This window comes from Colossoma macropomum, unplaced genomic scaffold (genome assembly GCF_904425465.1).
Source record: "Colossoma macropomum unplaced genomic scaffold, Colossoma_macropomum, whole genome shotgun sequence".
Lineage (NCBI taxonomy): Eukaryota > Metazoa > Chordata > Actinopteri > Characiformes > Serrasalmidae > Colossoma > Colossoma macropomum.
This window is the reverse complement of record NW_023494806.1, coordinates 13,848,699-13,869,779: the sequence shown is the minus strand read 5'-3', so window position 1 is coordinate 13,869,779 and position 21,081 is coordinate 13,848,699. Positions and strand designations below refer to the sequence as shown.

At 40.9% G+C, this 21,081-nt stretch overlaps 2 protein-coding genes across 2 annotated transcripts in view; one reads left to right on the top strand and one right to left on the bottom strand.

The window, feature by feature from the left end:
* Positions 1-21,081, top strand: part of cdk7 (cyclin-dependent kinase 7) — a 104,592-nt gene that overhangs the window by 32,660 nt on the left and 50,851 nt on the right. The window lies entirely within an intron of this gene.
* Positions 3,898-21,081, bottom strand: part of setbp1 (SET binding protein 1) — a 50,373-nt gene continuing 33,189 nt past the window's right edge. Inside the window, exons 3-4 of the mRNA XM_036598740.1 lie at positions 10,050-13,371; positions 3,898-5,430 (exon numbers count right to left, since the gene is read on the bottom strand). Coding sequence (XP_036454633.1) covers positions 4,934-5,430; positions 10,050-13,371 — 3,819 coding nt within the window. The 3' untranslated portion in view covers positions 3,898-4,933. The remainder of the gene's footprint in view (positions 5,431-10,049; positions 13,372-21,081) is intronic.

The window sequence follows — 21,081 nt, the reverse complement described above, 5'->3', positions numbered from 1 at the left end:
CTAATAGCTACAGGCAGCTGATGTACTCATTGAACTGATTTAAAAGGATAGGAGATACTGACACTAATGACTGATCAGGTCATGCTTTTTCAATTGCAAGCCTACTTGCATGCAAAATTATTATTCCATGATAAATGGTTAATTGAGTATAGGGTGGGTGTTTGGGCAAAAATATAATTTTTTAAAAACTATGGGTGATACTGAAGGGTAGCATTTGTAAGACTAATGCACTTACATAAGCCTTCCATGACAACTGACATAAACCTACATATACTAAATTAGTTTTAACTGGTTAAAAAAAAACCTATTCAGACCTTACATATTTACAAGGATTATACTATGATGTATTTAAATCCAAGAGATGAATAGAGATAGTAGTAAGCTAAATATATACAAAATCATCATTTATAGGGTGCTTTCTATTAGAAGGTGGCTGTGCCAAACTCTAAACCCTAAATTTCAACTTAATACAAATAATACTTAGAACAACACAATAGTGTTGTTTTTTTTTTATTTATTTAATTTATTTTAGACTGACATTGTTAGATTTTTTGTCTGTAGGCGGGGCCTTATTTTAGCCATACCCCTGCATTTTAGAGCAGGGAGTGAGACTGATTCTCTGTCCTTTAAGTATTTTTTATCTGAAGGTAAGAGTTTTGGTGGTGTACCAGGTCTTGCATGGTTGTTAGGGATCCCATTTTCTCTGAATCTTTTAAAAATAATTTTTTTGAACTACAGTTTAGTTTTTCCCCACTTAAGTCTGATATTCAGCGTGCAAAAGAATTGTCACTACAGAAACACATTTTCTGCAATTAAGTAAACTTTTTTTTAGTGTGTTTTAATAAGTATAACTGTTCAGAGCTGTGTTTGCTAGTCAGGTACTGGCTAGCTTTTTTATTTTTTGAGTTATGCTCAAAATTAGCCAAAATCATCAATACTGAAACATTTCATAAAGATTTGGTGGTGTGATTATTATGAAAGTGACAAAATGGAATGCCATTTATTTTAATAAAAGAAGCATAATGAAGTCATTCAAAGCAAAATCCATAATGTGTTTTCAGCTGACTTTGAACCACTTCAGTAGAATGATCCATATAGGTTTATGCCAGTGTTATAAAAGGCTTATGTAGGTACTGTATAGCCTTATGAATACTGCCTTTCAGTACAATGTCAGATTTTTATTGATTTTTATTATTTACACTAAATCCAATAAACAGGAGTAACTATGCACTCTTTGAAATGAAACATGCAGTTGCTGTGTTCTTTAATTGCTGAAGATTTCTACGATATGCTCAAAAAAGCTTATAGTGATGTAATTGATCACGATACTATCATCATATTGCCCACCACTAACTGAGTACCAGGTCCTCAGTTTAAAACAAACAAATAAGAAAGATGGTAAGATTCAAACATTTGATAAATCCATTTTTAATTTTTTTTGCACAATGAATGACATGAACAAGGTCAAGTGTATTTAAGTGCTCAATACTGCACTGAGATGGTTGCACAAAAAGAAGAGCTTAAAAGAGAAATAATAATAAAAAAAAATCCCTACAAGATCATGAACGGCAAATATGACCAAACACATGCGAGCTTAAATGTATGTACATATGTACAGTGCAGTATACGTATCTTTAAATGTGTATACACAGGTACACAAAAACATGAGGGTGTATATCTACATACATTTTATGTACAATGCATATGCTTGCGTATCTCAATATTTATTCTTTCCTATATATGTCCATTATTTGCTGTTTTCTTTAATATTCATACAATTTACAAAAATGCTTTATGAATTAAAAACCATTTCTTAAAAAAACTTATCAAACAATGTATAAGATCTTCTCCAAATTGAAATTCAGTATTTGACTTCTTCAAAATTTGTGTGCATACAATCAATCGGTTAGGGCAAGCGGGTTCAGGAAACGTAAAAGTATTATCAAAAATGGTCGTAGTACCTATAAAAACCAAAATATGCTGAATTTGACTTGTGCCCTTATTCAGTACGTTACCCTTCAATTGATTCTTCACCTGCACTGGAATTTCTTCAATAGCTTAATACAGATATGATACTGTTGACAATCTTTGAACGGAACTGACATTATCTTAAGTGATCTTTGTCGTGAAGTGACCAGTCGAATGAACCCTTTGTATCAAGTTGGACCATATTTACATGACACAAAACAGCATGTAATGAGTTACTATCATTGTTTAAGAGCCAGAATCTAAGAAAAAATAAGAACAAACTACACCGTAACTTCACAAGGCACCATTTTATCAGCTGGTAGAGAAAAATATATCTGGATATCTGGTGTTTTTTTAAAACATCAGAAGCCAAAAAATATGAGCTGCCAAACACCTTGCTATTAACACCTCCTGTGATAAACTGAAGATCTATGGTACCATTTAGGAATACTGCTACTGTATACAATTTGGTTTCAACTGCAAGATTTCTGTCCATTCTTAGTGGTTGTAGCCACTGAATAATTGATGTCTTTATTTTTGGCAGTGTCTCCAGGTGGTTTGCAGTGCCAGTCCTAAATGGAGACATGCTGAAATGTCCAATTTAGTGCCACAGACTGAGATAGCTGCCAGCCAATAAGGACTATTTCTCTTGGCTCTAACGCAAAGTCATCGTCAGATTTAACATTCTACTCTCACAAAATGATGATTTAAGTCACATAGTCTTCGGCTGTGGGCTGCGTTATGTTCCATATTCTGTATTTATTCTTAGGCAATTCTAAGTAGAGTGAGCACAGTCAGTCCACATGGTCAGCTGTTTAATAACGGACAGGCCATTCTACTATTTACAGGGGTTAATTTGTTGGATTTAACATAATGATTAAGGCTCGACTGCTTAGCGGCTGATTTTTCTGCCCTAAGCAGTGATAAGAATTGCAAAGAAATGATAGTCACTTGTAGGCAGAAACTAAAACCCAGATTACAGACTTTTACATTTGATCATTTCATTTGAAATGTTCAATAAGACCTCTTTGTCAAATGGACTGAACCAAAAGAGAAAGCTTATAAAAGTAGTTCCTCTTAAAAAGTCATTACATGTCTGTCAATTTGCAGGTATAACCCTGATGCATAGTAAAAAAGAACGTACATGTCATAACAACCCTTATACGGTGCTATAGTGTGGTGGTCTTATTTGAATTGTCGCAAGCACAGTTTGGTCTTGTTTGCTAGATTTTCACTTTTCACACAGATCCGCCAAAACCGCACAGAAAACGTGAGAGTCTGATTCAAATTAATATGGGAGCAGATCGTTTTTAAGACGACCAATCGGATCTGCACATTCTGTTTTGTTGCGCGAGTGCACCTAAACAATGACAGCTCTAATGACCAGGAGAGACAGCAGGCATATGTACATTCATGACCATGTATGTATACGTAGAATATATGTATATCTGCTATATGTTAAGCACGATTTCTTGCCATTCATAGTTTCCGGTACCTGAAATGTTATGGACTTATTGACAACATAAGGCACATATATGAAACAACTGAGAAATAAACCACAAATGGAGAGAGCTTTCTGCATTATGACCAGCTGAATTTACATTTCTAAAAGAGCTTAGAACAACTGTACTACATTGAAGCCTGATTTCTTGCTAGTACTTTCCTATGCAGCTTTCTGTACTGTATGCAGTAGTGAATTCTACTTCTCAGATCCACACATTCCATCCTTTATATGCCATTTACAAGCACCTAAACCAAAAACCAACCCACCTATAATATGAAATACAACGACTGAAACTTTGGTTGTATAAACATCTAATACTGACAGGTATATCAACATATTATTATTACTTTATTAGTAAGAGCAGGCACATTATCAAATAGACTCTGGGAAAGGCAACTCAGTTACTCAGCATTTTTTTTTGTTTGTTTTTTTTTTCTCCAAGTAACTGACTGAGAAATCACTCAACTGATATTACTAAAATATTTTCCAGATATCGTTGGTTATTCAACCAAAAAAATAATCACTGTGACGTTGTGTAGTACTTAGACCCATCTTCAAGGACAAGGAGACTGGATTAAGTGCTGTGTTGGTTTTAAATGCAAGAATAGAATTTTCCATGTACGACATGATGAACGTCCTAAGCTAAGATTTCCAAAGATTTGACTTTACACTCTGTCTGCTGTCTAATACAGTCCTTCAATCTGTGATGCATCCACTTCGTTATGATTTGATTAATAAATACTGTATGTTTTTTTTTTCTCCATTTGAACACAAGCTTGTATGTCACATCCATCTATTTCTAGTATTTGGTTAAAAACATTATTTGAATATTGTACAGTTTTCTATTTGATATGATGACAGTACAAGTAAATCTAAAATACTTTCACTTTGAAATGTTTGTAGAATACGTTCCTATGTACAATCAAACTATAGCCATCAAAGACAGTTTTAAGAAGGGTCTCATTCAAGGGTATTGCCGTTAGTTCATGCCCGGAACAAACCTGAGCGCAGGCAAGCGTGTTTGTGTATATGTATTGTCTAGGAGTTATTGATGACCAATTTCGTCAGCATTGGTCTTTAAGTACTGTGCTTTGACTTGAGAGAACCAAAAAAGGCAAAGAAACCCCAAAAGTGCACAGTACTGTATTAAAAGTTCATTTACACTTGCTGGTAAGATCATGGCTGTAGCCATAGATTTCAAAATCCTTTGAGTTATGGGCTTTGGGAGAATACAAGCTCAACAATGTCTCCATGAGAGAGAGAAAAACAAAACAAATAATAATTATAATAATAAAAGATTTCGGTGATGGCATATACAAAACAAAAAGTGGGGCACTTTAGACCACATTCATTATCAGAATCCTCAGAGAATGCCCATGAAGAGTATTTCAGCTGTCGCCTAGAAATTATCCAAAGGTGGGGAGTGCAAGTCGAACTCACAGTGCACTGTTCTGAAACTCTCTAATGATCCGCCTCCTCTCTTCTGCTCCCTCTGCCCCTCCGTGCCAGCCGTTCTGGCTGGTCCTCCGGCTGAGCTTTGAGCCAGTGCTTGGACCCCTGCGCAGCCTGCGGTTTGGGCTGCGCCCGGGCCTGGTGGACCACTGCCTCGATGGCGTCCGCGATGGAGTCGTGGTTGGAGAATTCCAGCTGGGCGGGCACCAGGCCACCGTGGAGGCTCCTCTTACTGGGAATGTCCACACATTTCTCCAGCACGGGCATCTGAGCCAAGATCTCATCCGTGGGCAGTGGCTGCTTCCGGGGCCTCCCCCTTCGCCGCTTCACCACGTTGTTGCCCGTCTTAGCCTGCCTCTGGAGCCGCTTGACCTTCAGTATTTTGTTGACGTGGTCCAGGCTTCTCTTGCTGGTGAGGATCTTGGAGAAAGTGTGCGTCTTCTGCACTTCACACTGCATCTCCTCGATCTCTTTGCGCTTGTACCTTTTCTTGTAGGAGTCGAGATCTGTTTGAGAGATACACAACAGACAAGGGTTAGCATGGTTAAAAACCTGCCATCTGTTGTCTAGTAGTTTTTTCAGCATCCATGCTCTGCAGATCAGTGCCAAATAGATGGACAAGAATATAATAATACATCCTTATTTAGATGAGCACGGTTCATTTTAATCTTGAGATGTTTTACACAGGAATATAAAATAACACTGCATTAACAGACCACAGGTGAAAATGAGTCTCTAGGGAATACTCTAGGCATATGCTAGTCTAAAGAAATGTTTCAAGCTTACATTCCTAATATTCTCTGGAATGCAATTCCAGAGTTTAGGCACTATATAAGAAAATGAATGTGCACCAACTGAGCTGTTAGTGATCCTAGGAGTTGGCAGTAAGCGTGCCTCAGCTGAGTGAAGTGATCTGGACAGGCTACATAGCTTCCACTGATCACCGAGATATACTAGATCCAAACAGAAGAAATAACAAAAAAGGCTGCTATATAAATATTCAGACAGTCAAATAATCAGTAGATAAAATCAGCTGATTTTTTTTTATCTTGCTTTCAGAAGCAGCAGCATGAAGCAAACTCAACAACCTCAAATGAGTCAGTCACAAACACGAAGCGTTTTGCATCCAGGCAGAATAAACGAGACAAAGTGATCCTGTGTTCAATGATGTAACATTCAAATGTGTCAACACTGTAATCTGCATTAGTACATACGTAAATAATTTTAATGTACAAAAGTTTGGTGCTGATCTGCACGACTATACATCACAGTATGACAAGCCTGCTGTTTTATTACAAGCCTCCATCTAAATGAACAGAGTCAAAGAGATGCTTAAATAATGTCCCCTGAGAAGAAAGAATTATGGTGCTATAGAGCACTTAACACTTGACTTGTGCATAACTACATCCATGCGTTTAATTAGAGCGTGTGGTACCGTCCCTCTTATCTATCTCTCTGTGCATGCAGCCAGCGTTCACCTCCGTGTTGAAAAGACGGCTCTGGAAGTGTGAGTAATAAACTAGGAGGCCTCAGATACATCAGTGATTAATTTACTGCCTCTTCTCTTCGCGTCAGAGCGCTGGAAGGAAGCCCAGAGCGGAGGAAATGTTGGGTTTCTGGCAGCCTCGTCTGAAATGAGTTCAGACAGCCTAAAGCTGCCTAAAATGTGTGTTCCGCATCAAAAAAAACCTCTCCTGCACCCCTCGCGTCTCTGGAGAACTTGCTCGTTTTCTTGCTCCTTCTCACTGATTGCCACTCCATCTGGTTAGGTATCCAAGAAAGCAAATAAGAGAATTGTGGAAGAGTTTTTTTGCCAGCGGTTTGCTTCGCTGGACTGAAATCTATTTATTTCCATGCTTCCCTATAGAGCAAAGAGAAAGCTTAATACTTGAAAACTGGTCACATGTTGTGCAGCGCTGAGAAATACAGGAAAGCTGTTCTAACCCTGTTCAGTAACGTGTTGGATTAAACTTAATTTGCTTGATACAGGAGAACTGCACAGTATTATGCCTGTGCTGTGTTTTGTCTCAGCATAGCATTAGCTAACTTAGCAAAATTAATGTCTAGATCCAATTCACAGATTAACTAAAGTCTGGATAAGAACAACATCCAAAATGAGCAGAATACTAAATCCTTTTTTCTGGGTCGCTAAGCAAGTTTGCAGCAGCTGCTCATTTGGTTTCAATAAAGTAATATGCAGGCCAGTCGAAGCGGCAAGCCCCTCCCGCTCTGGCCCTGGTTTATCACTGAGAACCTCAGCGAGTCTCTCAGAGTGCCAACAAATCATGGAAAGAAAAAAAAAAAACATTAGTTTTCAAAGGGAGCGTCACAACTCATTTATCCCCTGAAACCTCTACCTGCATCCTGCACACACTGTTTTCATTAGAGCAACCAATTTATGGCCTCGCCCTGCTGCTGTCCCCCCAGCTCTGCTCTCCGCATGCTGGCGTAGACCCACTTCCCATTACCATGGTGACAAAATTCCACTGTTTAAAGGCAAACAGTTTTCAGATTTGTTGCATAAAAGGAGGACAAAGCAAGTGTAAGGTAGAAAGTGCATTTTATCTGGAGAAGTATTTTTTTTCCAGAAGAAAGCTGAACATTAGGCAGCAACAGTGATTAGTTGTTGTTTTTTTGTGTAGACTGAATTGGAATGTTATCAACATCTGGCGAGAAATGACTAGGATTTTTGAGAAATGTAAGGAAAAAAAAAACAGGCATAGACAATATGCTTGCTATAAAAATGTATTGCACAAAGCCTGCTGAACACAGGCCTAATTCCTGTCCAAGGAAATCAGGGAGCATAAAGTTAAAAGAGCATGCAGGCTCTAGCTAAAGAGGGTTTAGTGTACTGAAAGATCCTTACATTGAGTGCCCCATCAAAAGCTCAATCCAGACCATATGTGCACAGTGATGCACTGCAAGGCCACTTTAAAGAGCTTGCCAAAGGGTCATATTTCTTGTGGAAATGCTTAGACTTCTACATCTACTGTCTTTCCTTTGCCAAAAAATCTAGCCATTAATGGGAATGCTTTATTTGATGGCTACCTACATAAGGACTTCATAAGCACTGAATTACATATTTATGAAGTGATACTTGGATATTTTTATACATCTAATAACAGTAATATCAAGATGACACAAGATGTTTTACAAAGTAAATGACACTGTCTTGACACAAAGAGCCTTAAACTATAGTTCCATTTATAACACTGTTATGAAGCATTATTCCCAAGTAACAGAACTTATAAGTATAAGTAATACCAGTTCTGTGGAAGATTCTGATGCCCTCAAGTCATTATTTTCATCCATAGTTATGTCTGAAAATACACGTTCCTTTACAAAAACCCTGTACTTAAGTAAAAGTAGAAATACCCTTGGTTAAGTACAAGTGCCTTGTCTGTATTTCTACTTGTACATAAAACAACATTACTAGCTTTAAAATGTACTTAAGTATTAAAAGCAAAAGTCATTTAAGCTATTATATGTATTATGTTACATTTTGTGATGAACTTCTATGAAGAAGACCTATGTGGCCTCTACCTTATAAGTAAGTGCTTCATAACAGTGTCAGTAAATTGAACAAACTGATTTCACTTCATTTTAAGGCCCTTATATGTCAATACAGTGTCACTTATTTCATAAAACCTCTTATGTCATCTTGCGATTACTGGCATTAGTTTTTTATAAATAACGAATTTCATTCCGAAATGCTGTATATCCATTTGTAACGATTTTGGATATAACACATTTTTGAGTAGAACAACAGCTGACATATAATGAAAAACACATTTTTGTTTCTTTAATAAAGGTGATATTAATATAGCATTGATATCATAACATAGCACTGATACTTCTTGTATGTGTGAAGAACCACTTCCAACAACATACATCATGAAATATTCTTGAAAGTGGCCTATATAATGCGTTTTGCAACAACAACAAAGTATTGCCTTATAAATATGTTATTCAGTGCTTATACGTGCGTTCAGAAGTCCCTATGTAGGCAGCCTTTAAGTAAATAATTACAGTATTAAAATTAGACACAGTCATGAGTGGTAATATGAGATTTCAGCTGCCGTTTTGCTCAACAATGACAAAGAATTCCAGTAATAAATATGTTTGTCAGTGTCTTCTGTGCAGCATGTCTAATAAACATGAGCATTAGCCTGAAGATACTCTAGAAACCTCCGTGCTATGGGACTCCACTGCTACATTCACTAACACTTAATTTAGATTTAAACACTAGGCACTAGGAAAAATCATTAACAGGCTTCCTAAGAAATGTGCAGTAATATGAAGCTGGGGCAAATAGATCTAATTAATTGTAAATGACTGGTGACATGAGATGCAAATTTGTGCATATAAATTACTGCCAGACTTTACTTGCTGTGACACATTTTAAGCCAGATAGTGACATTGGCCAAAAGGTATAATAAGCTGCTATAATAAGTTCTTCTGTCAAAACATACTTTCACTATAAAACGTTTTGAAAGCAAACCACATGTACACGTTTGCATGATACGTATCAAGCTGATCTATTTAACTGTGACAACCAAGGTCTTTGAAGCATAGCATTAATTCATAGAGGTAGATGGTAGTACGGGTTAGGCAGTATGTGACTCATCCTCTTCTTTTCCCCAAGGAGCAAAAATGTAATCTAACTGAGCCTTGGGCTTGCAATTCCCCTCCACTGGAGTAGACTGGATTCATTAAACTGCTGGCTGCTGGCCAGCTCTTTTAACACAGGGAGAGTTTTTTTTTTATTGCATGTCAGTAGAAAATAAATCAAAATGTGTGAATAATATATCTCTAAGAAAACCATTGGCAAGCAACGGAGGTGAAAAGGGAGGAAAGAGAAATTTGTGAATTATAGTTGTCTCCATCCATGCATTACACCCGCCTCGCCAGATGTTCTGACTACAAAATAAAAGCGCTCAAATGAGCCTATTTGTTTATCATTTTGTAGAATAGCGCAGAATGCTGTTTTGTGAGACTTACCACGCAGCTTTCCAGCTACGATTAAATTGTGCCTTCATTGTTTACCAAACTATTCTGCACTTTGCATATTTTGTTTAAATGTGGCTTACGTTCATGCCTGATAGAAATACTGAGATTTTCTGACCTGCTATAGCTGTGCTGTTGCTGCGCTGGTACATCTGTTTTGTCCTCTCCGCTCTGTCACTCTGGAAAGGTGCCATGCTTCCCTCACTGAAAGTTGCAAACTCCTCCAAGCTATGCCTCGTACTGCGGATGCTGGGACCCTCCTCTCCTAAGTGCTGCCCCTTGAACGAGTCCAGTGGCCGGTCCTGGCTGGCTCGCAGCCGTTCGTGTGATTGTGTAGTGCAGATGTTCAGGAAGTTGTTCAGAGGCTCTCCTCGAGCACGTTTACAGTGCTGTGAGTCAGATAAGGACAATGATGAGAGTGTGTCTACTTCAAAGTAGTTCCTGGAGGTCTTGCATGATGCATCTGCGCTTTGCTGGCTTCTCTGTTTGTCCTTCAGTTTAGACAGAGGCAGCGCTCCACTGAAGAGTCCACCAAGATCTTCCCTCTGCGGGACAGCATGCTGGTCCTCCTTATGTTTGTGCTTATGCTTGTGTTTGCGTTTGTGGAGGCAGACGCTCGCCAAGCAGCTGCTTGATGAGTGATGAGTGTCGCCCATCCTGGGAGAAGGCATTTCATGGGGAATGCTCTTCGTCCGATGTCTGCTGGCAGCAGAGAGGCTAGACAGCCCACCAGAGTGGAACTTTGGCGGCGGAACCGGCGGACGCATTAGATGAGAGCCTGAAGATCCAAGCGCATGTGACAGGTACAAAGGAGGTGGATACTGCCCGTAGTAGCCCATGTTCATCACACTTGTGGCAAGAGGCATGGATGTGTAAGGCATTGCGTAGGGTGCATAGTAATTGCCACCGGGCACTGGATACCCAAACCCTTGAATGAAAGGCATCTTTGTTATTGGTTCATTTGATTTGGCTGGCCTGCCGCGCCTCCTCTTTGATTTTTCGGAACTCCTCCGAAGATAGTGTACAGGATCGTAGGGGTAGTAGGGCATAGGGTAGTAATGGTCAAAGTTGAGACGGAAAATGCTTGGGTAAGAGTTCTCGTGGTAAAACTTGTAGCTGCGGTGGGAGATTCGGAAGACCTGGAACTTACTAATGAGCTCCTCGAGGTCAGCCAGGAACTGAAGGTCATCCCGACTTGGGAGGCTCTTCCGCTTCCGTCGATGTTTCTGCTTCTTAAGGCTCTCTTGAGTCAGGAAATTCTCCATTGCAACCGTGGTAGCATGCTTCTGATAGTGCCCTCTAGCTGTCTTACTTGAGGCTTCTAGCATGGCAGCCTCTGCAGCCTCGAAACTGCAAAGATCAAAGGAGTACCTCCTGCGAGATGCTGGACCTTTTTCAGCCTGGTCTGATGTGCTGTTGTTGTCAGTGCCAATGCCACTATCACTTGGGATTGTCTCTTCACTGTGGGACTCGCTGACGGGAGACAGGGTGACCTCTTTGATGGAGGCCACCTCTGACAGATGAGACGGCGAGTTGGCCATAAGTCTTGGAGGAGAGAGCTTCCAATTACTGCTGAGCAAGCCCTTCTGAGTTTTTGTGGGCAATGCACTGATAGGCTGTAGATTTGGCATGGTCTTCAGGTCCTGCTGGCTGGTTTCCGTGGTGACATGGTGTGCCACCCCACCTGCTAAGGATTGAGCAGAGAGAGACTGCATGACCCTAGGAGAAGGCATTCTGGTTGTGGGTGATGGAGTAGAAGGCACTAGAAGGTTCTCAAATGGACTTGAAACAGGCAACGAGTGCTCATCACTGGCTTTGTGCTCATCTTGCTGGGCCTGCAGATCAGCTCTGGGCTTCCTTCCTCGTTTTTTGCCAATATAAATAGTCCCGCGCTTGCTGACATTGATTTGCTTGCCTAGACGGGCCTCGATTGTCGATGCCACAGTTGACATGGCACTGGAACCTGGAACGTTGGACTTCAGAGCCAGATTACCACTGTTAGAAGAGGACAAAAGTTCATTCAAAATGCTTTGCATTTTAACCAGTTTTACTTTCTTAGCCGTTCTCTTTTTAAGGACGCCGACCTGACCCGTTTTCTTGAGCTTCAATTGTTGTGCAGTAGGGGATTTATTTAAGGCCAATTGCACAAGTTTTGATAAATTATGCTTCTTCCTCCTCCTCTTTGAAGTGCTTGATGAGTCTTGGGCGATAGGACTAACAGGACTGGTTGCGGTTCCCTCATGAATTGTTTCGACAGTAAGCAGAGGTTGTTTTTTGGGCCTTCCCCTTTTCTTCTTTACGGGAGTGATGACTGTCAGACTGTTTGTGTTGGTGTACAGTGGGCTAGATGGCGTAATAGGGAAAGCAGAGGGTGGCTCTTCAATGGGCATCACTGGATTAATGTCTTTATGGGGAGCAGAGCTCTTGGATTTTAAATAACACCATCTGTCCTTGACCTTTGATTGCCTCCCTTCTGCCTCCTTCTCTGGATCACTCATTGATCTTGGTCTCCCGACTAGGTTCTTCCTGTGCCTATTCTCAGACATCTCCACACTCGTCACTGCTTCTGCACTCTCCTCCCCCGGCTTCCGTGAATCCATTCCAAATTGCTTTGTTGTACTTATTTCCATTTTGTTTGCCACTTTAGGTTTTGTAGTACCTTGGTCATTCTTATCTTTCATTTCTACTGTCTGTGTTGCTTGTGTGTCCTCTAAAGAGATGTTATCCTCAGTTAATCTTCTGTTTTTCTTCTTTCTGCACTTAGGTTCATCTGTGTGATGTGGAACACAGCTTGGCATTGTTTTGGCCTCATCCTCTGCCCTTTTCATTGATTTTTCTGCCTCTTCTTTCTGAGTCTCAATTTTATCAGTGTTATACAGTAGTTTATTCTTAGTATTGTCTTGAACTGGCTTCTCACTTTCCTTGTCAGTCGTTTTGGCCCACAGCATATCTGCATTATGGGTGGTCAGAGCCCTCATAGTATCCCTCCTGCCGTACTTCCGTTTGATGTTCCCGAAGACTTGCTCATTGACCTCCTGCAAACCTCTCTCTTTGCTGAAAGAGGAGTACATCAATGGATTTGAGTCTGTTGGTGGACTCATTGTTGTATCAGCTGGTGAAGAAGCCTGTGAGTCAGAACCTGGGCAAGTCATTCCCGAGGCAAACGTACTTCCAGATGAACCCTCTGTGACCTTTTTAACCTGCGTCTTTGAGAAGGGAGTGTTGACCTCAGACAGAAGGCTCTTGTTAATGCATGTTGATTCTTGTTTTGATTCCGAATCTCTTCCTTGGTCCCCTTGGGACGCCGACTCTCTTAATATTGGCTTTGTCCAATCCAGTTGGTGAATGTCATTGTTTTTAGGCTCATGCTTTGGTCTCGTGCTTTCCTTCTCCGTCATGTTGTCATTTTGAGCCATTAGTCTGTAAGGCCTCTCATAGGTCTGAAAAACAAAAGAAAAAACTATTCAGTATACAACACCCATCTTTCAAAGCCCTTTTCATATCTGATGCTGATGTCAGACAGGATAATTCTGACAACAAGCGAGTATCTGTATGTTACTGAATAACACAAAATTCATTTCTCAATGTACACTGACAAAAGGAAAGAGCCCTAAATACATTAAGAGCAAGACTTTACAACACTTGTTTTTTAGCATTCTTATGCAGACATATTCACATTCCACTGCCAAAATCAACACCAAAAAACTTTTTTGTTGTTCTTGATAACAGCTATTGCATTACTGCCAAGTTCTCAGTTAGTGGGACACACCTAAAGAAAAGCATATAAATCCTGTGCACCATTGTGCAAGCTTTTGAGACTTTGCGGTTTGGTCTGTTAGAAATAAGGTATTGCAAGATCAGCATCTTGATACGAGGATATGTTCTGTAAAGCCATCCTGTTTTCAAAGCCAACAGCTACAGGCGGTGATGAAGTTTAACCACAGTTTTGTTTTTCAACAGGTCAACTTCCATTTTACTGTGCTGCAGCTGAGACCGAGGCAGTCTGTACTGTGGTTACAGATTAGCTTACATCTGGAGTCACACTGTTTTCAACAGTCTCGCAGCATCCTTTCAAAACACTGCCAAACAAACGGCATGTTTTCTGCACAACAATTAAAAGTGTCACTTGTGAGGAACACTTCTCGCAAGGATCCTACATGTTGGGAGTTTAATCACGAAGGCTTAAAATTATAGCAGTTGCAAAATAAACACGTCCAGACGAAAGTCTCTTTGGCATTCTCCAGCTACAAACAATGCCACAAAGGGTCTTTTATAAAGTGAAGGTACACATCGCGGGTTGAAATCTTTGGCGCCGTCACTTGCAGCGTGACTCAGATTACAGCACGGGAGGATCATTTAGTATCCTGGAGTCTCGTTTGTTTGAGCCCCTGCGCAGTAAATGAAAAGAATTCTGACTTAAGCCAAATTAATGTGTCGAGAGACATTCGCGGGAGTGAAATGTCTGTGTGTGTAAGTGCTATTCAGAGATGACAACCTGGAGCGGTGAAAGCACTGTCTCCTAATAACAAAGAGAAAGTGGGCTGAACAATGTAAACAAGAGGGAAAGGATACTCAAACACAACTGTGTCTTTTAGTGTTCGTGGAGTACACACAGAGTTTAGGGTGCAGCCACTGGCAGAAAAAATAACTGCTAAGGCTTATAAGTAATGGTTATGGCCTGCAGGCTTTTTTATACTGATTTTTAAGAAATTACCACAGCAACTGCCTTTGACAGGTCAAATTACCACAGGCAACTTGGCAGCCCATCTGAAAACCTACGGAAAACCGTATTTCCTGAGTAGTCAACCTCTCGCACTATCTGCAACTACTTTCTCTGCCCTTCCTCCCATTTGTAATCAGCACACAGCAACTCATCATCCTCCCCCCTCAAGAGAGCACAGGCAAGACTTTTATCTACCCTATGCAGCCTGGGCAATCACACTTGGTTATTATAAAATATCCCAGCATGCTATGGGAAGGTGTCCAAGGATGAGTTGTGTGTGCGTGTTTTTTTCAGAAATCATCCGTCAGCCTAATCCTCTCCAATATCATTCAATCAGTAGCTTTTAATTAAAGGGGAGCATGCATTAATGGCAGTTCACCTCTCTGCCAGCCTTGTCCTTTTTATTTCCTCCATCTGTGAGAAACTGCATCACCTTTCAAATTCTTAATCCTGTAATCCTGGGAGGAATTTGTGGTCTCCCTGGCCCACAGGATACAGTCTCGGCTGCAGCATGCCAAGTCTCTTGGCCGCCCTTTAATTTGCCTAAATGGCATTATATTCCTCCCGCCCCTCGTCTCCGCAGCAATATCACAGGGATTGCATAACCTCCGCATTGAAGATGTCAGGCCTATTATTCAAACTCCATTAAAACTGTATCAGTGTGAAGAGAGTGACAGGAGAGGAAGAACAACAGATTTCTCAAAGCCAGTCGCAGTCATCCTTATTATCCGCCCATGCTATTCCTTTCCTCTTACTGACAATATCCTTTTAATTCATAATCCGATACTGATATGACATACAGATAGAGTGCCTGCTGAAAAGGAAAAGCATCTGATGGGAAATTAATAATCTGAAAAAAAAGAACACTATCGCCCTGGAAAATTAGCTTTTCAAAAACAGTCACATATCTTATTTTCCATTGTCTGCTGCAATACTGCAGCGTTTTTGGGGATTGTGATAGGCCGGCTCAATCACAGCCTCAGCCTTGTGTCAGAATGTTGACACCCAGTGTCTCACCGGCAAGGTAGTAAGAAACCATGGCCGTCATAAATGACTTATGTGTCCTCTAATGAGAACTTCCTATCTGCTGCAAACAGAATGGCAGTTCTGGCAGGGCCGTTGGGCAGTTTGGCTCGACGGGCTTGAAAATTCTGGCGGCCCGCCGCTCCTCTCAAAAGCCCAGAACTCTGGGAGACGAGTCAGACGCAGAGCAGATAAACAGACAGGGAGAAGGAGGCAGAGATTACGGTCGCTCGCATGATAATAAGCCCGGGTTTGGCATGCTACTGCTGCTGCTCCCTCTGTCCCCCCCTCCCAACCTCCATTTCTTGTCAGTTTGTGTTGTTCTCTTCAGCCCCCATCCCCCCCCCACCCTCCACCACCATGGTAAGAGGCCAGCCAAAGCCTCATTGGCCTCTTGTGTGTTTGGTTACCAAGGGATACCATGAGTCAGAGCCACCCGAAATAGCCAGAAACGCAACCAAGCCAATCACTGCAGCCCTGCCTGAACTGATGGCAGTGCCAAAATTGCTCTGCCTTCCCCCTAAATCCTGCCCATCCATGAGCAAGTGCTCTCTTTTTTTGACTTTTAGACTGACAGATGAGCAGTCTAGAAGTCACATTAGCAGAACTTGGCATCCAGACCGAATTCTGACTTTTTCCCAATACCCACAGAGACAGTATAGATGAGATGCTCATGCTAACCCACTCAGCACGGCAAAGAGACCGTCATTTGACACTGTGATGTCTGCAGCATCAAAAGCGAGGCTTTCCTATGCTCTGATGTCCACGGCTGTGGGTCGGCTTTGTTTTCAGGCCGCGCAGCAGCGTTCCTTGAAGCCACAGGGCTAATTGGTCGAATTACAGCGTTTGTAAGGCAGTGTCTGGTAACAGTTTGAGAGAGTGCTGTGGTGAAAGCCAGTGCTGACTTGTTCAATAGCCCTTACACTGCAGCGGCCCCATGGCCTTCAGTAATATGATGCTGAAACGAAGACAACACATGCCAGGATAGGGTGTCATTCACCTGATCTAGAAATGCTAGCTCTAGTTACCCGAGGCAGTTTTAATCCATTTCAGGACCCAGACAAAATGCCAACCAGTTTAAATGGAGAATATTAATGCAGTAATGAAGCTACATCCTAACTGTGATGTCTAGTGACACAGTGGGTCCACTGTATTATTAATCATTTTATCATATCTTATCAATTCTGCCTTCACAGACTCAAATACAATTTCAAGACAACATATATACATGTTCAATATATCTCACAGATAAATGTCCAATTTAATTCACACCAATACGGATGCATTACAATTTATACATGTTAATGTTTATATGTTAACATATAATGTTTACATGTTTATACATGTCATATCTACTGTTTTATGCTGTCGTCCTTTTCACTGAACACAATTTATGTAGTGCACAAAACCATTAGAGCCACAGAACTCTAATGAAAGTCTTCTATGATAAATTAAATGTACAAATATAATACATAAAAAGATGAAATTCCATATTCCATTCATATGTTAACTTTTACAGGCACTATTATTAAGTCTCAACTTTTTTTCAGTGTATTTGAAGAAGGGCTTTCCTTTAATGCCTCCATATGGGTGCCAAAATGTACTTGATTAACCCGAAGTACAGGAACTTGGAAGGTTTCTCAAGCTTTCTATTGAAGATGATCTGACAGCTGTGACATATGCCAGCTGTCAGGCCATTATCAGGGACTAACAAAAGTCATATTAGTTATTAATGCAGAGCACTTTGCGGTAGGCCAGAATACATGCCTTTGCAGTTTATAGAATCCTTGGTTTGTTTTATTATAACTAGAAAAAGCGTAATGGGTGGCAAACATTTTAAAAAGCTGGTATTTTTATTGTAATTTGGCCTCCAACCGATCATAGCTGTATGACACAATACTGAGTCAGCAAAGGCAGCTTATTTACATAAAATGCATTAACTAACATTATCGTTCTTTTGTACTCTGCTGCAATCAGAAGGTTACACACTACCACTATTAATCACGTTACAAGCCGTGATTTATTTGACGAACAAAACAATTATCGGCTGTTTCAGTTTGGAGAAATCCTGCTCTCCGAGTCTAATGCTTTTAATCATCCATTTGATTGATTTGAAGGGAGGGTCAAACGCAAACGAGCCCTCATTGTTCGCCACCTCCAGCCCCCGCTCCACACTTCATTCAGCTTCTAATACTATTAGCCCCCCGTAATCGCCGCAATTGGCTTTAAAGTTCCACTCACGCTGGGTGTTTGTTGGTGTCGGGACTAATTAATTATGAGCTGCCCCACCAGGCCCTACAAACTCATCCGTCCTGTCTGAAGCGAATGATCAACAGACTGTGGGCAGGAACCTCAGAGCTCGAACGCCCACACTAACATGTGGCAGGCGAGACTGTACAGGCGAGCTTTGAAGAGATAGTACAGGAAAACATCCTGACCACCATTTTTCCTGTGCGCATCCTTTACGATTATGCAACCTGCATCAATGAGGCTCTTTATGCGACAGCTCATTCTGGTTATGACACGTACAAGTTCCTCTTCTCCCAAATGGAGGCACATCTGGATGATGGCTGTTGGAAGGCAGAGAATAAAAAAGGAGGCTGCGTCCGCGAGCCCCATTAAAAACGTCTGAGGCGAGAGCTAAGGAAAGTAAAGCGTTCGCTCCGACAATGCGTCTGGCACAAACAAAATGGAGCGCCCAATTTGTACCAGGGAGGCTGCATGAATACGTGCACGGATAATAAAACATTTGTGGCACTTGGGGTGCCTGAATGGAGCATGAAAGGAAATAGCAGCACTGTGATGCCAGGCTTCCATGTGGCAGAGAGGCAGAGACGTGCAAAGATGCCATGTTTCTAGGAGAGCCGCATTGTTTTAACGATTCTTTCTCAAGACGTTGACAGTGTATAATTCCATTTTGATTTGAGAGTAAATCTTAGGAAATCTTACAAGACTGGACTGTTTTGTATACAGTCCTTGTTCGATAATCACAGACTGCATGGTGAGAGTCCCAATAGAGACACATCAGATGTTCATTTATCATTCTAACCCACTCATTTTGGATTAGTCAGGATTAGCAGTTACTTATTCTGATGTCTCAATTGTCTTTCTCTCAAAATCCTTTACTTTTTGTGCAGCTGACAAAGAACACTAGCAGATTCATTTCATACACCCAGCAATAGAGATGAATTAGAATCAATAGAGATGTCCAGGAGACATGTGGAACAGAAAGAACTTTGTTTTTACTGTATTCATGTTTATTTGCATCTATCTGGATCTATTATTCCGCTGTTGTCGGAAGAAAACCTCATATCTCCATTTTTGACGTTTTGTTTTTATTTGCATCTAATGATATATAAGCAAAAAACAGCACAGTACGTCATACAGAAATGTATCTATAAAAACAAAAATGAACAATACACAGATGGACAGAAAGCAATCAGTACTGCTTTCTAACCCTAACAAGACAAAATGCGTGCACGCAGCAGCTTCTCTGGGCCTGGCAAAACGCTGCTAAATGTTATTTCACATCCAAATTTCTCAGGTTATTTGTCTCATGAGAGCATCCCATACACTTGTGCTTACATGCCCATCAGATACTGCTGGAATATGATACGTTGTTCATGCTCAGTGCCAGCTGGGAACAGGTTTTGTGCAATGATCAGGCCCAGAGGCTGCGTCGTTGTCTGACACAGTTGACTGAGGGTGGCAGCGCGAGAGGAAACAGAAGCAAAGCAAGCGAGCTGGTGTCCATGCCAGGATAAATGCTAACCCCATGGAACCGACCGTTTCTTCCAAATTTCCCTCTTTTTCTTCATATTTGTCTGCTCGATCAACAACAATGTAGACCCCAGAGTGTGGAGCAGATAACACAACATACAAACAGTTCTAAGGTTAGCCTGTTTAGCTGAATGGCTGGGTCAGGGATGAAAACACAGCAGTCCCTCACCTCTTGCTGTATAGTCAGTTACAATCTGGGGTCCACTTTGTTGTTGATCGAGCAGACAAATATGAAGAAATACAGGGAAATTTGGAAGAAACGGCCAGTTCCATGGGGTCAGAATTTAGAAGAACTGGTACATCATCCACTACTATCAGAGGCAATAATTAAGATGGGTCAGGTGGAATATGAAAGTTGGAGCTTAGCTCTGGTGACCATGCCCCTAAACCTTCGCTTCAGACGATTTAATTTTCATACCAACACAACAACTTCTATGACCACTGCAATTCACAGTTTTCCTTCATAGAAAGTCTTAAATCAGTCTGCACTTCTCGACTGCGCCTGTCTCTCCTGAAATCTGCTGTGATCGTTAAGTTAAACTGCCAGAGCTGGGTTCTCTGAGTACTGCATGTCCCGCTGTGAAGTTAACTGTTCAAATCACACATATGAATGGTGTTTATTTTCTGAAACTCCCAGTCCGCCGCGGCCTGTCTCTCTGATGACTTGGTGAACCACAGCACTGAGGCTGCTGGAGATGAGGAAACAGGGCATGGAGAAAGTGAGCTCAAACAAACTGAAGTATAATTCAAAATACAAAGCATTTCCATTCCAAAGTATTGCAAACACAATTAAAATGTCTAAACAGGACAAGGATAGGTTAACACTAGATGGCAGGAGGAAAGCTACTTTGAGAGCAACACGTCAACACATTAAATGCAAAAGCATGCCTTTCCCTCTGCACTAATCTCAGCAGTCAGCAGGGGTCATTAGCCCCAGTCAAACACTTAAGTGATGAATGCTTTTTAAGACTGTGGCTCCCACTATAAGATTTATCTTCCTGTCTTCACTTAACATCTTCAGTTATCTGAAATATGAGAAATATAAGGCAATGCAACAAGTGACAAAATACTTGAGACATTTATCAGTGCAGACAAGAATTGTAAAATGTAACTGTGCTAAACTGTAGGGACGGCTGCCCAAATATCACACTAAAGTGAACAAACACAGGCTTATCTAATACAATGACTGTCTGCGTTTTTATGTGAAGCATGGTGTTCAATTCTATTCAGTTAATCATCAGACTCATAATACAAATTACTTCCCTATCGGTCTGTAATCTTCTCTAATTGCTGTTCCTAAATTAGCACTCCGCTCCAGTCAAAACTGAAACCCAATATTTCAAAATGTTTGAGGTGATCACAGTCAAACGTTCCGCTCTGACCTTCAAAGCAGTAGCAGAATGACCTTTTCTTTTTACTCAATGTGTGTTGGTGCTTTCGCATGATGTCATGGCTCAGTCTGTGACACATGGTCCACGACCTTTCACATACCAGAGAATGCCTTAAGTCTCACATTCTGTTACAGGACCAGGCAGTTTGCAATTGATCAACTTTCTTAATCCCCTGAACCTCTAAAATGGAACATTCTTTTATTTGGCATTTGCAGTGTTTGTGGAATGTACTG